Here is a 17677-nt window from a genome sequence, read left to right as displayed (position 1 = left end):
ATCATGCACCAGGACCTGAAAGCCTCCCTGTTTCCCCCGAGTCCTTTACCTGTTTTTTTTTGTACCAGAGTGCTACTCAGCTCTGGATTGTGGTGTTACGTTGGATTGAACCTGGGACTTTGGAGCCTCTTTGCATAACCATTATGCTATCTATCTGTTGTCAAAGTCCAGGGCGCCAGTATGCCAGGCTAGCTTCGCGGTGGGAGAGAGACGACCAGGGACACACGGCTGAGAGGAGAAACAGTATTTCTTTATTAATGAGCAAATGGTTCACAACCCCATTCTGTCCTGCATTCTTCTCCTATGGCGACAGCATCTGGAACCAAGGAAGTATGTAGGATAGGGGGCTGGGAGAAGGGAGAAGTGTGAAAAGGCAAAGACTAAACCATAATCTCCTGGAGGCAGGGGGAGTGAGACCAAACTAATGTAACAGAATGATCATGTAAATAGACCACAATATCAAGCAATGTAACAGAAGGGATCCCAGAAACAGAACTAGAAGCATACCAACAATTCCCCCTTTTCTTTTTAACTAATTGACCATAGTATCAGGAGTGTGGGGTGAACAGAAACCTATATCGTACAGGCATTTTCAAAAAGAAACTGGCACAAACATGGAGGAACAAGTAAGCGAGCAACAAGAACCAGTGTGATGCCAAGGGAAGGCCTGAGGGGGGTGTTTCGTGCCTCTGTGGGCAAGGCTTATCAGCTAAAGAACATTTCCTGCCTCTGTGGGCTTTTCTTGCCTCGACAGGCATTACCTAGAAAGGGGGGAGGGTATGGCTTATACAGTCTCAAGGCAGCTGGCTGCAGTCAGTCTTTGAGAAACCCAGCAGCATAAAGGGAAGCCACTGTAGTTTTGTGCAAAGTGTCCAAGAGGTGTACCAGTGAGTCTGATGGAAGTGCCAGTCCAAAGCAGATGTCCATGGAAGAATTGCCGGGGGGTGAATTGTTGCATGAGGAAGGTCAACCGCTGGAATTCTGCTTTTCTGTAGAGAACTTGACAGCTGCAATTCACTTATGAAACAAAACTTGTAGCAGGTTATAAGTTTACCACAATTGATAACTCGATGATTATAATTGGTTTAGGTATCATTATAAATTTGGAAAGTCTTTCTCATTTCATTTTAAGGCTCCTTAACCATTTTAAGCACAATAAAATGTGGTAAGGCAAAGAACCTCAGGTATGAGAATCATTAGCATAACCTCAATTAGCATAACAATTGTGCAATCCACCATTTGTAATTGAGAAGGTATCTGAGAGCTTCACATATCAACAACGTCTTTTTTTAACCCTTTGTTACACCCATACAAGATGGAGACACACCCTACGTGTGCGCAGGTTTTTTAGACCAAGTTAGTTAAAATATATTGATTTTTAACTAATTTTTATCTCAGACTTTAAATCTAATTTTACCTTTATGAGAATTATGTTGAAAATCTTTTTCATTTAATTTTGCCTAGTAAGAATGTAGCCTTAAAGTTACATTTTTAACTTTAAGTTAATGTTTACCAAACACACACATAAACATGGCCTTCAGTACGCAAGGAGAAAAACTTTTGTTATGAAGACATGTGATTTTGAACACGAATTTAGATCTGTACTGTCTTAGTTGTTTGGGGGGGTGCGTTGTCTGGCAGTGGCAGGGTGTGATCATTGCACGGGTCTCTGCATATTCTAGCTCTTCTGCCTTCAGAGCCGATCTGGGGATCTCGGCCAGGGGGCCCAGTCCCGGAAGGGAGCCCGCGGTCTTCGGGGGTCTGGGATCTGACCAGACTTCATAGCAGGAGGGCGGGTGGGCCAGCTGTGTAGAAGGTGCAGGCCAAGGTGGCCTGGGGTGGGGGCCAGGATGGGCCGCTGCCCTGCCCCTGGCAGCAGAGCAGCATGTAGGGAGCCCACGGCCAATGCCCCATGTCCCGCAGCGGTGAGTAGGCTCCGGCGGGCCGGCGGTGGGCGGAAACCAAAGTGTGGCCCATAACAAAATGTTCCAGAGATGGAGAAGCTGTCTCATGAAGAAAGAGTAGGGGCTTTTAGAAACCTCTCAATAAGTAGAAAGGTAGGCCATAGTGACTTTACTTATATGATCTACTTTGGTCTGTTGCACGTGTGTGGAGCTGAGATTCTTGTCCCTATTCAGGGCGCCATTATGTTGTTTTCTCCAGGGCTGGCTTCACAGGTGGGAGACAGAGACAACCGGAAACTCGTGGCTGAGCTGAGAACACAGTTTAATCTTTATTCAAGAGCGGGCAAGCAGTCCAACAACTTAATCACCACACAATGTGCTCCTCCACCTCTCTCCTCTGGCGTCAGGAACCCACGTTGGTGTGCCATATGTAATCAAAGTCCAGGGTGCCAGTATGCTGGGCTAGCTTTGTGGTGGGAAACAGACAACCAGGGACACACAGCTGAGAGGATAAGCAATATTTCTTTATTCACGAGCAAAGGATTCAAAAAACTAATCTAATCTAATCTAATCTAATCTAATCTAATCTAATCTAATCACAACCCTATTCTGTCCTGCATTCTTCTCCTACGGCAGCAGCTTCTGGAACCAAGGAATTATGTAGGATAGGGGGCGGGGAGAAGGGAGAAGCACGAAAAGGCAAAGACTAAACCACAATCTCCCGGAGGCAGGGGGAGTGAGACCAAACCAGTGTAACAGAATGACCATGTAAATAGACCACAACATCAAGCAATGTAACAGAAGGGACCCCAGAAGCAGAACTAGAAGCATACCAACATCTATCCCTACCATATGTGTTCTTTTGTTTTGTTTTGTTTCCAATGTTATCGCTGGCTTTTGCTGCCTGCATCTGAAGGCTATTTTCCTCCTTTTGTTTCCCTTATTGTTTATCATTGTTGTTATTACAGTTGTAGATATTGCTGTACTTGTTGTTGGATAGGACAGAGAGAAATCAAGAGAGTAGGGGGAGAGAAAGAAAGACACCTGCGGAACTGCTTTATGGCTTGTGAAGCGATGCCCCCCCACCACCCCGCAAGTGGGGAGCCAGGGACTTAGGCTGAGATCCTTACCAATCCTTGCATATCACGCCATGTGCACCTAACCTGCTGTGCTACCATCAGGCCCCCATCTGTTCATCTTTTAAGAATTATTATTCCCACTTCCATAGTACATTTTCCTTTATTAAGGACTTGTTCAAAGCCCTAGAGACACATTTCAGCCACTTCAGCCTTCTCTCCTAGGTCCTGAACCCCCAAGGCTCCATTCCTTCTACCCCATCACACAGAGGGTCCCTCAGACAGGAACGTCCCTCAGAGCAGCCTCTCTAGGACTTCTCAACAGAGCTCAGAAAGGAGGATTCTTTGTAACCCCTGACCCCTATGTTGAAATGATACACATGGGCTGCTAGAGAGCCATTTCCTCAGTTGCTCCTTATTCAGTTTCCTCTGCTGACTCCCTAGAACCCTGGGCCTCTATCATTATCCTTGAGCACACTACACCCACCCATCTCTTATGGCTCTCAACCTCTTCTTTGGGAATGCTTTCAGGGATTCACAAAGCTCCTGAGGGAGTTGAGGAAAGCTTATCCCCTCTTATCTCCACTTGATCCCTGGCCCTGTGTGTTGACCTTACTGTTCCCTGAAGAGACTTTGCCCACCCCCACTTCCTCCACAACTTACTTCAGGCCCTCTGCTTCCTGTAAACATAGATGACAGAGACACCAAGCAGCAATAGCACTTTGGGGCCTACGATGAGGCCTAGGAGGGCAGTCATGATATTTGGAGTAGATGTGCTGGGACCTAGAAATGAAGAGACAGAGGAACATGAAAGGGTCATACAGGTGTTCATTCCCAGAGACTCCTTACTCCATCTGAGGTTGCTGGGCCATCAGAGTGCCTGCACTCTTCTCAGTTCAATATCATGGTAGAAATGAGAGTAAGAAGTTTTCTCATTCTTATTTACCCTTTTTCCAGACACCAGGCTTGTCCTCCTTGAGAAAAAGGGATAAAGAGAGTATTTTTTAAAAAAAATTTTAGAATTTATTTCAAAAAGGAGACATTAAGAAAACCATAGGATCAGAGGGGTACAACTTCACACAGTTCCCACCATCAGATCTCCATATTCCATCCCCTCCACTGGTGGGTTTCCTATTCTTTATCCCTCTGAGAGTATGGACCCAAGGTCATTGTGGGATGCAGAAAGTGGAAGGTTTGGCTTCTGTAATTGCTTCCCTGCTGAACATGGGCATGGGGTGATTGATCCATACTCCAAGCCTGTCTCTCTTTCGCTAGTTGGGCAAGGCTCTGGGGAAGCAGAGCTCCAGGACACATTGGTGGGTCATCTGTCCAGGGAAGTCTGGTCAGCATCATGCTAGCATCTGGAACCTGGTGGCTGAGAAGAGAGTTAATATACGAAGCCAAATTTTCTCTGTAATGGGCACATATCTGTGTCATATACTTTAGTCCTGAGTTGTCCTGTATAGCTATTTCCTATTGGATTATGAAATGGAGGCTACAAGTTTAAGAAATTTCACAACAGTAGAATAGTGTCTTTTTTTTTTTTTTACAGCCGGAGTGTTGCTTTTATTTCACATAAGTATATATATGTGCTTCTAATAAAAGGTTGATAAAGAGATCTTGTTACTGTTGAAGAACAAATATTGTCTTATAATTTACAAACTCCAGCCAATAAATTCTGGGCTCTTGGACTTGTGGACCTGTGAGCATGCTTTCTGGGTCTGACTCTAAAACTTCTGATTCAGAACTTCTAAGTGAAATACAAAAGACAGAAAGGTTACTAATTGTGCCTTGCAATTTGGATGCAAGAGGTCTATACACTTCACTTTGAGAACAATTAAAGATTAGCCTAACAATAGTGTGATTTAAAGCCAAGAAAGTCCTGTAGCATGTGCTGAGACCTTGCAGGAGACAAGCCTACCCTCTCAGGATCTGAGGAATGAATGTCCACATATGTGGGTGGAGGGGGTGGGAGTGTGGGGCAAACCAGGTTTCAAAATGACAGAGTTAACAGTGTGGGTCTAAACAGCCTCATGACCCAGGATGTGAGACACTCACAATGAGATCTCATCTTAAGGTCTGCTGACTGGAGAACATTGAAGAATCGAGGAAGTGTGTCAGACGTTGGAGGAGACTTCAGACATTATCCAGCTCACCTTGACCTCAAATGGTGTCAACTGGCATCTTTCTTTGGTGATAGAAACATACTTTTGTATTCTTAGCATTTTGAAAATGAAGCTTTAAATTTAAAACCAAAATAAAATGATTGTACACACACACACGCGCGCACACACACATGCACACACACACACACACAATTTTCTTACCATAATGCAGGGTAAGGAAAGTTGACCTTATTTTTCCTGGAGTGTTATGGATTAGTTTTCTTTCTTTTTTTATGATTTTATAAAAAAAATATTTATTTTATTTATTTATTCCCTTTTGTTGCCCTTGTTGTTTTATTGTTGTAGTCGTTGTTGGATAGGACAGAGAGAAATGGAGAGAGGAGGGGAAGACAGAGAGGAAGAGAGAAAGATAGACACCTGCAGACCTGCTTCACCGCCTATGAAGCGACTCCCCTGCAGGTGGGGAGCCGGGGTTCGAACCGGGGTCCTTATGCCAGTCCTTGTGCTTTGCGCCACCTGCGCTTAACCCGCTGCGCTACAGCCCGACTCCCTGGAGCAGTTTTCTTAGCTGAGTGTCTCTGATATTCTCTCTCAGTTAAGACAACAGTGGAAAAAATGACAGCAAAATAACTGATTTATACAAAATGGATTTTATGATCTAAAGAAACAAAAAGGTGTGGTGCAGTGGAGAAAGCATTGAACTTTCAATCATGAGGTCTTGAGCTTGGCCCCTTGTAGTACACGTACTAGAGTGATGCTCTTGTTATCTCTCTCTTCCTCCTATCTCTCCCAGTAATGAATAAACAAATGAAGATGAAGGTGAATCCTGTTTACACTGACTTCCAGTATCACTTGACCAAAAAGATAACTCATTCAAAAGTGAAAATTCCCATCTCCTATGGGTCATGTTCTCCTTAGGATGCCAGTCAAAACTTGTCAAGAACAAGGCCAAGTACAAGAAATAAGTATTGGCATCTGCAAAAGAGAGTGAGAGTTATTTAGAAATCACTCCACCAATGTTACCTACCATAACTGTGAAAATAATGAAAGTTGCTCTGCATATCTAAGTATAGACTCTAGAAAAACACATCAAAACACTATCTCAGAAGCATATATGCACTCTTATCTTCATACCTGCACTGTTCACAAAACAGAGCAAAGTGTGAGATCAATGTAAATACCCACAGAAAGATGACTGAATTATAGGCCCATTGTCATCAAAACTGCTTGGTACTGGAACATGAACAGACACACTGACCAGTGGAATAGAATTGAGAGCCCAGAAATGAGGCCCCACACCTATGGACATCTAATCTTTGACAAAGGGGCCCAGACTATTCAATGGGGAAAGCAGAGTCTCTTTAACAAATGGTGTTGGAAACAATGGGTTGACCCCACAGCCTGTCCAGCATTTGTTGCTGTTACCTTTTCTGATGTATGACATTGTCACAGGAGTTAAGTGGTATCTCAATTTTGCTTTTATTTGCATTTCTCTGAAAATCAAAGACTTGGACCATTTTTTCATGTGTTTCCTGGTCTTTTGTATCTCTTCTGTGGTCAGTATTCTGTCCATGTCCTCTCCCCATTTTTGGATGGGTTTATTTGTTGTCTTGTTATTGAGTTTGGCAAGCTCTTTATTTTTGTTATTAAACTCTTGTCTTGTTATATGGCATGTACAGATCTTCTCCCATTCTGTGAGTGGTCTCTTGGCTTGGTTAGTGGTTTCTTTTGCTGTACAGAAGTTTTTAATTTGATGTAAAAAAACACTTTCTTTTAAAAAACATTTGTAAATATTTATTTTCCCTTTTATTGCCCTTGTTTTTTATTGTTATTGTAGTTATTATTGTTGTTATTGATGTAATTGTTGTTAGATAGGACAGAGAGTAATGGAGAGAGGAGGGGAAGACAGAGGGGGAAGAGAAAGATAAGAAGCCTGCAGACCTGCTTCACCACCTGTGAAGGGACTCCCCTGTGGTGGGGAGCAAGGGGCTCCAACCTGGATACTTATGCCCTTGTGCATTGCACCATGTGTGCTTAATCTGCTTCACTACCACCCAACTCCCATAGAGATAAATATCTTAAAGTCAGCAAGAGAAAAGAGAAAAAAACAAAGATTCACATAATCCCCCTAACACTGTCAACTGAGATTTCAACAGAAACGTCAAAGGCCAGTAAGGACAGATAGGATATGTTCCAAATTGTAATGGAAATAATGACTTCTTTCTAGGAATAGTCTACCCGACTAGGTAATCACTCAGATTTGCAGGAGGGACCTAGATTTTCTTCAGACAAACAACAGTTAAAGAAACTTCTGCCACACCTGCAAAATAGCTCACGTGGACAGTGTGTGGCTTTGATCTCTGCATAACCCATATTTGAACATGGCCAATACCGCACTGAAGGAAGCTTTACTCTTTAGTCTTTGTTCCTCTGCTTTCTCTGTCTCTAAAAAATAAAATGAAATAAAATAAAATAAAATAAGAGAAAATTCACTGCCACTGAACCAGCTGACAAGAAATAATATAGGACTTGTATAAAAGGAAAGTAATGAATGAAAATCCCTCATAGGGAATGTGTAAGAAAGAGCAAAGGAAAAAGCTAAGACAAATGAAAGTAAGCATTTAACTTGGAGCATAGAACTGAGGTTGCCAAAGAGGGATGGGGGAAGTAATTGCCAAGGTGGAGGGGAACTCGAAAACTGTGGTGAAGAATTATTGGTACTGAGGTGATGGATGTGGTGCTGTGAAATGTTTTGAAGAGATGTGAAGTAGGTTGTCAAAAATATACACATAATCTTGTATACCAGGGTTTTTCTCTTCCTCTTCTCCCTTTCTTTCTTTCTTTCTTCCTTTTTTTCTTCTTTGTCTCTTTTCTTATTTCTTTCCTCTTTTTTTTTTTCTTTTCTTTTCTTTTTCTCCTCACCAGGGTTAATGCTGAGGCTCAGTGCTGACACTACAAATCCACTGCTCCTGTTGGCTATTTTTCATTTTCATTGGATAGGACAGAGATAAATTGAAAGAGGAGGGGAGACAGAGAGGGAGAAAGAAAGATAGACACCTGAAGACCTGCTTCATGGCTTGTCTGCATGTGGGGAGCTAGGGGCTCCATCTGGCATCCTTGTGCAGGTTTTTGTGCTTTGAACTATGTGTGCTTAACCTGGTGTGCCACTGCCTGGCCCCCACACCAAGTTTTTTAAGCTCAAAATTGGAAAATGATAAGGTCAGTTAGAGTTGATCCTTACCAGGTGGTCCACCTGTGCCCGGTACCTTGTGCTGAGCAGAGACCTCTAGGGTGTGAGTTTTGTTGACGGCCTGCTGCCCATCATGCTGCACCTGGCAGGTGAACAGCATGTTCTCCCTGTGGGCAGACGAGTTCACCAGCATCCAGCTTGTCCGGTTAAAGGTCCCATCCTTGTTCTCTAGCAGAATGGAGGTCGTTTCTGTTGTAGACACGTTTCCGTTCTCCAGCCAGTTCAGTTGTAGAGGTCGGGGGTAGAACTTCATCACCTGGCAGGTGATGTTCACCTGGCTGACCACTGTGGGATGTTGGGACACCTCCAAGGTGGGTGGAACTGAAACAGCACAGGACAGAAGCTCTGACCTTATGGGACAGGCAGATCGTGGGGAGAGTCTCCATCCTTTAGAGCCCACCCACAGCAAGGAAGCCTCCCAGGGCTGGGCCAGGTGTGCAGCAGGAGTGCAAACACGGGGGATCTTTACATGTGAGTGGTATCACTAGGCACAGTGCCAGGCACACAGCAGGTGCTGGAGAACTGGTAGTTCCTGTGGGGTAACAGTGAAGTTAACAGGAAAAGTCCCTGGCTAATAACTGTAGCAAAATAAATGAATTCCCCAAACATATGGGTGCTTGGTCAAAGTAGTTGCTGAGTAGCCAGAGTTGCTGTTGGGTCAGTCAGTGAAGCCACCTAGCATAGAGCTTGGCAGGTGGTAGGTGTCCACATGGCAGCTGCCATGAAAACAGGGGTGAGTGACCAGCACATTCAGGGGTCTGGGAATGGGAAAGACTGTTGGGAATTAGATCCCAGGCAGTTCAGGGTCTGGGGAGACCCGAGGGAGGAGCAGACTTACAACATGGAGGCAGGGTGGGCTTGGGCAGGGTGTGCATGGATACTCTACCTCGGATGGTCTGAGACAGGTTGGCAGTCCCACGAAGTGGAGAGCCCCCCTTCAGGGTGATGTGGGTCACCTCGCAGATGACCTGGGAGTGCACGTCCCCCGGAGCTAGGGTCACCTCGGCTATGCTGGACACGCTGTAGGATATGTCACTCTCCTCTGGTTCTATGTCTGTGTGGGAGGCTGGGAGCTCGTTCCCATTTTTGAACCATTTCAGGCTGATGTTTCTGGGGAAGAAGCCATGGGACTTGCAGGTGAAGCTCACTCTCTGCCCAGGTGTGGCCCTTGTCGAGGGGCCCTGAACCAATGGGGGAGACGGTTTAGCTACAAAAGAGCAATGACACACATAAACGTGATTGTGAGAATTAGTCTCAAGGATAGCTATTAGTAACATTTAGTTATTTACTTATTTATTTTTGCCATCAGATATAATTGTTGGTCTTAGTGCCTGAATAATACTACCATTTTTCCCAATTACAAGTTTTTTTTTTGTTTTGTTTTTGGTAGGTGCAAGATAGATGATAGATAGATAGACAGATAGATAGCTAGCTAGCTAGATAGATAGACAGACAGACAGCACTGTAGGACTATTCTACTACTACTGATGCTTCCTCCCCTACGGTGGGACCGGGGGCATAAACTCAGGTCCTCACACATGATAATGCGTGTGCTTTACTAGATGCACCACCAGCTAGTCCCAACTTTATTTTTATCCTTTTAAAATTTTCCTGTTAGTGTTGGGAAGGGGGTGTTATCATCCTAATTTACAGAGGAGGACACGCAGGTTACAGTGGAGTCAGGGGGAGAGAGGCAGGGAATTTTAGGCCTGAAGCTAAAGAACAGCTCACAAACAGCAGTAAGGGCACACATGGAGTGAAGGGAAGTGCCACCTCCTGAGGCTCACGGGACTGATCACTTACTGTTTTTGTGCTGAAACTACCTGCTTATTCTTTACAATGTAAGACAGCAGGAGAAAACTATCAAGGACACAGTATGGAATGTCTTACACAGTGTTCCCTGGTGCTCCTTGAAAATATGAAAATGACAAGAGTGTCTTCTAGTCTTCAGGGTGCTGTCCTGGTGACTGTTTATCAATAAACTGAACATGACTTCTGACAGTTGAGTCCTGAATATCAATTTTTGCTGACATGGGGCACTGGCAACTCTAGGAAAACCTTCACCCTGCCCATCAGTCTGCAGGACCAGGACAGATGTGGATGGTTTGTGGATTGCAGTCTCTCTCTCCCTCTCTCTCCCTCCCTCCATGCCTTCCTTTCTCTCTCCCAGAACTGCTTCTTGTTACTTTTGAGTGTCTAAGAATTTTCATTGTGTAACAATTTATGGACAAATGAAACTTTGCAGCTGATGTTTGATGTAGAAAGGTGCAGGCGGTCTCCTTATCATACAAGACATTGTTCTTTTTATTGGGAAGTTAATAGTGTACAGTACAAATGTTGGCAAGTTGGTCACAAGAGTTATTTTAAATGCACATAAAGAAGAACAGAACAATGTAATATTTGTAACATGAGGATGGAGCTTTACTCTGTGTTATCAGCACTGTGGATTATGCAGAGGAGAATTGTGAGTCAGGCAACATGGGGTTCAGATCTCGGCTCTCCCCCCCTGATCTGGTCAGGTGACCTTTCTGAATTTCAGTGTCCTCATCTGTAAAAGGGCCACCACGATCCCACCCTCACAGTGCTGGTTAACAGGGTTAGTTCCAACACAAAAGTCTTTGGTGGGCAGACTTCCTACCTTTCTGGCTCCCTCCTGAATAATCCAGGACCTCATCACAGGGTGCTGCTGTGCCCCTACCCTCAGGGCACCCCCTGCCTTCTTCAATATGTAAAAATGTGTGTATGTATCTCTCCTCCCCTGCTCTCTGTATATATGTATATTCCACCTCTGCTTTGAACCTTCAGTGCCTGTGAGTCCTCCCTTGACCGACAGGATGATCTTAAGGATGGATTCATGGAAAACACCCCGAACTCTGCACATCTCCCTGACCCAGCACTGTGAGAGTAAGCAGTGAGTCTGTGCCACTCAGGAAACTCTTCTCAGTGTGATGATTTGGACAGTGAAAGAAGAAAACAGAGAACACACATTATCTATTTTCTCCCATGCAAGGATTTCTTGTTAGTGGAAGGAAGACAATGTAAATGTTGTGGGAGAAGAGCCTTTTTCTCTATGGAAAAAGAGTCACTGCTCTTCCACAGCACCCAGAGCAGAGCCTAGTCCACAGTAGGTGCTCAGTAAGAGCTGAGTAAACAGAAGACTTCCTTTGACAGATCCTTCTCTACAGACAGGAATGAAGTCCTACTTTGTGACTGAGTAAGACACCCAGACCTCAGCTCCCTTATCCTGGAACCAAAGAGCTGGTTGGGGTTGGGAAAGGCAGGACCTGTGCAGCCAGGCAGACTGGAGTCTAGACTTTTCCCTCTACTAATCAGCCAAGAGAAGGGAATGGGGAAGTTTGAGCAAGTATCCCAAGCTCTGTAGCCTCAGCCTCCCTCCGCTGTTTAACAGGTAGATCACACCATGAACAGAAGCACTCACTGCCACACATGATCCCGAGTTGCTATTCAAAGATAGGACAGAATTGTGTTTGACTTGTCACCTCTCAGAGGATGAAGGAGAGATGCAGTACTCACCACGCACAGTGAGCTGGGTGCCTGGTCCAGACTTAATCTCCACATCAGGACTCCCTTTCTGGAACTTCACACAGTAGTAGACGCCGGCATCTGCTGGGGTGATGTTACTGATGCGGATGGAAAAGTCCATGAACTCTCTCTTTGTGTTGTCTGAAACAGGTGTTACTCGGGGGTAGTGGCCATCTTTGAAACTGTAGATTTCATTCCGGCCTGACTCTTTGACCCTGAACCACTTGACAGGCCCCACGGGGAGCAGGGAGGTCATAGTGCAGGGCAGAGTGGCAGTCTCTCCAGCTGCTACTGACACAAATGTCTCAGACTGGATCACGTGCAGCTCCTCACCCAGCACTCCTGGAGAGAAATAAGCATTTATTTATTTATTTTTTAAATATTTATTTATTTTCCCTTTGTTTCCCTTGTCGTTTTTAATTGTTGTTTTAGTTATTGTTGTTGTTATGGATGTCGTCATTGTTGGATAGGACAGAGAGAAATGTAGAGATGACGGAAAGACAGAGAGGGGGATGGATAGAAAGATAGACACGTGCAGACCTGCTCCACCGCCTGTGAAGCGACTCCCTTGTAGGTGGGAAGCCAGGGCTAGAACTGGGATCCTTATGCCTGTCCATGTGCTTTGTGCCACATGCGCTTAACCCGCTGTACTACCACCCGACTCCCTAAGCATTTATTTATTATTCACCCTTGTAACCTGTAGGTTTTTGAAGTCTTTGCCAATAAAGGGTTTCACTGATGCAATGCACAGTTGAGGGACCCTGAGAGCAGGACCCAGTTTGCACAGTAACTTACAATAAAATGCAAAATGAGAACGACTCTCTTTGCCAGTTAGTAAAATGAGGCACATGGGGGTTGATAGCATAATGGTTAAGCAAAAGGGACTCTCATGCTTAAGGCTCTGAAGTCCCAGGTTCAGTCCCTGCACTACCATAAGCAGGAGCTGAGCAGTGATAAAAAATCAAAATATTAAATAAAAAATATATAAAAAGAAAAAAGTGAAGCACAGAGATTACATGGTATAGGAAAGGGCATTGATTACCTGAGCCATCTCTGGAAACCCCAAACTTTACCAAGTGCTCCTGCTGTGCACATTCTGGGCTCATGGATTTTTGTACTTTGTGCCCTTTTAAATAGGAGGGATCTTCAGACTCTAGCAGTAAGTGTGATCAGAAATAAGAAAAATATTAATGCACACCCACTTAGCTATAGGAACATCTCTGTTCAGCATCCTGCATTCACAGATCATGGTGGAGTCTGCTCTGTCTCCTGAGTGACAGTCTAAGGGGACATTCTGGCTCAGAAGGAACATGGAGACTGAAAAGAGAAACAGTGTATTAAGTTTCCGTGTGGCTTCCTTCCAGAGGGGATAATGGTATATATTTGTAATGTTGCTGTAGTAATTACTAAAATTTTGATATATTTAAGTCAGCTATTATATTTTAAAATATTTATTTATTCCCTTTTATTGCCCTTGTTGTTTTATAGTTGTTGTCGTTGTTGTATAGGACAGAAAGAAATGAAGAGAGGAGGGGAAGACAGAGAAGGGGAGAAAAAGAGGGACATCTGCATACCTGCTTCACTGCTTGTGAAGCAACTCCCCTGCAGGTTGGGACCCGGGGGCTCGAACTGGGATCCTACGCTTATCCTTGTGCTTTGTGCCACCTGTGCTAAACCTGCTGCACCACCACCCGACCCCCAGTTTATTATAGTTATTAAGGTTAGTAACCCTACATTGGTGCCATTGAGCTAAGATCAAGATAACAGTTGAGCTCATTAGCTTTTTTAAATGAGGAAACTAAACATTGAAGAAATGTTTTAGAAGACTAAATATACTGGGGATACTACTTCTCATCACCCCAGAACATGTGTCAGTATAACTCTCTTATTACCAAAAATGCTGTCTCCTTCCAACAAAGGGTGCTGGGCTGCAACTCCCCTTTATTCTTTAAGTATAAACAAAAATGTAGGTATCTTTGTATATGTACATACAAAATAACTATATATATGGATATATATATATATATATATATATATATATATATATATTCTCTGTCATAGTTCTTCTAGCGTTTGCCCTTCTTCCGTAGCCAGTCAACAGTGTCATGTTGAGCCTGATGTAAAGTTTCGAGACCTCCTTTGAATCTGGAGAGGTGGCAGTCGTTGACTATGTGGGTCATAGTCTGTCTGTAGCCGCAGGGGCAGTTTGGGTCGTCTCTGGCTCCCCAGCGGTGGAACATAGCGGCGCACCGGCCATGGGCTGTTCGATAGCGATTGAGGAGGACCCAATCATAACGTGCTAGGTCAAAGCCGGGTTGACGCTTGCAGGGGTCTGTGATGAGGTGTTTGTTCTTTACCTCAGCTGACTGCCAACTCTGTTTCTAAGAGTCTGGGACAGAGAAATTCAGTGTAGGTGTAGGAGACCAGATTGGATGACGAGACGTCAAGCGTTGGGCAGGGTGGGCGAAGATATCCGCGTATATTGGCAGGTCTGGTCGAGTTTAGATGTGGGAAATGAGCTTAGATGATGCCGCATCCCGACGAATATCTGGCGGGGCGATGTTGCTAAGAACTGGCAGCCATGGAACCGGGGTGGAATGGATGGTTCCAGAAATTATCCTCATGGAGGAATATAATTTGGAATCGACCAAGTGGACATGGGGGCTATGGAACCATACTGGGGCACAGTATTCTGCAGTGGAATAGCATAATGCCAGAGATGATGATCGTAGTGTGGAAGCACTCGCGCCCCATAAGGAGCTGGCCAGTCTTGCAATGATGTTATTCCTCGCGCCCACCTTTGCTGCAGTTTTTATGAGATGATTGTGAAATGACAAGGTGCGATCGAGAGTAACGCCAAGATAGACTGGCTGGGCTTCATGCCGGATTCTCGTATCGCCAGGCTGCACATTAAGCTCACGCGAGGCGGAGGCATGGTGTAGATGGAAAACAGATGATACCCGCCCAAGCTGGTTTCGGCCCAGGAAGATCTACCTGCGAACAAGTCCTGGCCCTCTCAACTTACATTGAAAATGGATTCCAGAAGAATTTAAAGACTGGTGCTGTCTTTGTTGATCTCACAGCAGCCTATGACACGGTATGGCACCGTGGTCTCCTAGCCAAGATCTCAAGATGCCTGCCTCCATGGGTGGCCAACACTATATTGTTTCTTCTCCAAAACAGAAGATTCCGGGTGCAACTGGGTGACAAGTCTAGCAGATGGAGACTTGTCTCAAGTGGCCTCCCTCAGGCCTCTGTTCTGGCTCCTACGCTATTTAATATTTACATCAATGACCTCCCAGAAACTTCTTCAAGGAAGTTCATCGATGCCGATGACATCTGCTGTGCAACTCAGGCATCCAAGTTCGACATCCTCGAGGAAACACTCATGAAAGACATGTCTCTGATATCTGATTACTGTAAAAAATGGCAACTAATCCCTCTGTCATAGTAATGTGAGGTTTCACTACATAAAATAAAAATATTTCACTTATGCCTTCCCTTGATTTATGTCTTAATTCCCACACAGGAGTGAGATCATCTGGTATTTATCTTTCCCTCTAGGATAGTTCACTTAGCATGATCCCCTCCAGTTACATTCATGGAGACATTCACTATATTAATGTTATTTACCAGAGCACTCTAAGCACTCTACCAGCTCCTGGCACATAGTAGGGATCCAACACATATTTGAATGGTGTGTGGATTTGTTAGTTGGCCAGTGTGACACCCCTCTATGAGACCTGTGTTTATTTTCAACCGGTGATTTCTTTGGACATTGAGAAAAAAACTATATTTTTCATGTACATGACCTGATGGAGAACAAAATCAACATGTATATACACTTGTAGTAGAAGAGCCCAGGAGAAGAACACCCCAAACCCTGTCTCCCCTCCGACCCAGTCCCACATCCACTGATAGAAGCAGTCAGAACCACATGGTGTGGAAGTGGGACTATGGTAATTGAAGAGAGCAATGATTTACCACAGAGTGCTAGAATCAGACTGCCTGAGGTCAAATCATAGTTGTCTGCACTTACAGAAGTGACCTTGGATCTTTCTGTGCTTCGTGTTTTTAAGTACATTACTGGTGGCAAGAGGAATCTCCTTGGGGAGAATAACTGCAGGAGCTGACATTTCCTATGGCACATGCTGAGTGTTCAGGATATTGGGAAGTCAGTAGCCATTAACCTTCTGAGGTTTAAGCTATCAGCTGGTACAGCTATCAATACCAGTGTAAAATGGATATAGATAATGTGTGTGATTACAGATGATGAGAGTTTCTGGATCTTTTCCAATTGTCCTCAATCTGCACTTTAATTCATTCTGATAAGTTGAGTCTCAAACTCTACTAATTTTATTAATAAGGAAGTGAGCATGCCTTAAATAATGTGGTAGTATACAGAGGAAGTTAATAGAGTAGAGAAGCTGGGTGGATGACAGAGGCACAGAAAGCTCATTTGTAAATGTGCATTTCATGTAGACTTAGAAATATTATGAAGACAAATGCTTCCAGACTCCTTGCATGTGTTTATGTGTGTACACTTCTCAACCCTACTCACATATACACACTTAAATATTTGTTTGTGAATATACTTACAGGTAAGGCCTCACATCCTAGTTACAAGTAAGCTTTGAGGAGTCAATGAAGTTAGAATAATTTTTAAAAGCACAATGTGAAGTTGGGCAAATAGTACCAACCCAGTACATCCTCAACAGAAGCTAGTGAGCACACAGAGAAGCACTGGAGGACTGGGGAGTCTCTGAGAGGTGAGCTGGCTGAGAAATACTCTTCTCCTTGTATCTCTGAATCTGATTTTTCTGAAATAGCCTTCACTGAGATAGATGTAGAACTGCACAAATTAGTAAGAAAGAAAAAAAAAAAAAAGACAAACCTGATCTCTGGAGCTTCTGGTATTACCTTTGAATTCCAAAAGCTCAGCTGACTTGGTAGGTACCATAGGAAAGCTACTCTCTCTGCCTTATGTTTCTTAATTACAAATCAGGAACAATAATTGTGACTGTCCCTGTATTTTGTGAGGATCAGATGAGCTGATTTGTACTGAATTATTGTTACCAATACCCATCTCGACATCTCTGCCAACTGCTACAGATGATGGAGGCACAGGTAACAAATTTAGCAGATACTGCCGTGTCCTTATAATTGTGTTCCATCATTGTGTGCATATCTGTTGTTTACCTGGATGTCCTTCAGACCCACAGGCAGAGGGACATAGGAGCCAGGAAGAAGAGATCCTTCTCCCAAGGCAGTGCTCACCTGTGAGTCCCAGCAGTAGAGTCAGCAGGCACGGAGGAGGAGAGAGGCACCAGGGGGCAGGACTGGGCATCCTGGAGTCCTGAGAGCCTGCTGTGCCCAGTGTGGCCAGGGGAACCCAAACTCTGCTGGGAGAGGAGTGTGTGGAGCAGAGGAGTGTTGTCTTGTATAATACAAGAGGAACTAGTGTGATGGGATGAGAATGAGAAGACTGTGAGATTCTATGCTAGAGTCTGAGCAGTTCCTGTTTTTACATTGTGAAACTGAAGTTAGTCATGAAATGGACAACTACTTGAGGTGTGGCTTTTATGATTCCATTGAGACTTGCCCAGACCTGGCAGAAACAAGTCTTTCTTCTGTTGGTGCTTCTTCTCTGTCTCTGGGTCCCCTAATTTTTTTACAACATAATTATTACTGGGGCTCAGTGTCTGAATGGCTCTATTACTCCAGCACCCCCATTTTTCCTGCTTGCCTTCTGCCTTCCTGCCACTTTCTTTCTTTCTT

The 17677-nt window shown here is 44.3% G+C and overlaps 1 protein-coding gene across 1 annotated transcript; it reads right to left on the bottom strand.

Moving 5' to 3' along the window:
• Positions 1–3644: 3644 nt before the first annotated feature.
• On the bottom strand, positions 3645–17326 carry LOC103113477 (signal-regulatory protein beta-1). The gene is made up of 5 exons (XM_060187584.1): positions 17177–17326; positions 11891–12241; positions 9243–9563; positions 8348–8677; positions 3645–3763 (listed from the first exon to the last, which is right to left on the bottom strand). Exons 1-5 carry the CDS (start codon positions 17244–17246, stop codon positions 3645–3647), a joined length of 1191 nt encoding a protein of 396 aa, XP_060043567.1. The 5' UTR covers positions 17247–17326.
• Between the last annotated feature and the right edge of the window lie 351 nt (positions 17327–17677).

Source organism: Erinaceus europaeus, chromosome 1 (assembly GCF_950295315.1).
Source record: "Erinaceus europaeus chromosome 1, mEriEur2.1, whole genome shotgun sequence".
Lineage (NCBI taxonomy): Eukaryota > Metazoa > Chordata > Mammalia > Eulipotyphla > Erinaceidae > Erinaceus > Erinaceus europaeus.
This window is presented reverse-complemented; position numbering and strand designations above follow the sequence as displayed.

What these genes read in the sequence shown, in the direction of transcription:
- LOC103113477 (XM_060187584.1), bottom strand. Translation starts at nt 17,246, where the DNA reads ATGCCCAGTCCTGCCCCCTGGTGCCTCTCTCCTCCTCCGTGCCTGCTG. An exon ending in TCTACTGCTGGGACTCACAG is followed by an intron (nt 12,242 to 17,176) that starts GTGAGCACTGCC and finishes ATTTCTCTCCAG; the next exon opens with GAGTGCTGGGTGAGGAGCTG. An exon ending in CCTGTCTCAGACCATCCGAG is followed by an intron (nt 8,678 to 9,242) that starts GTAGAGTATCCA and finishes GTGCTGTTTCAG; the next exon opens with TTCCACCCACCTTGGAGGTG.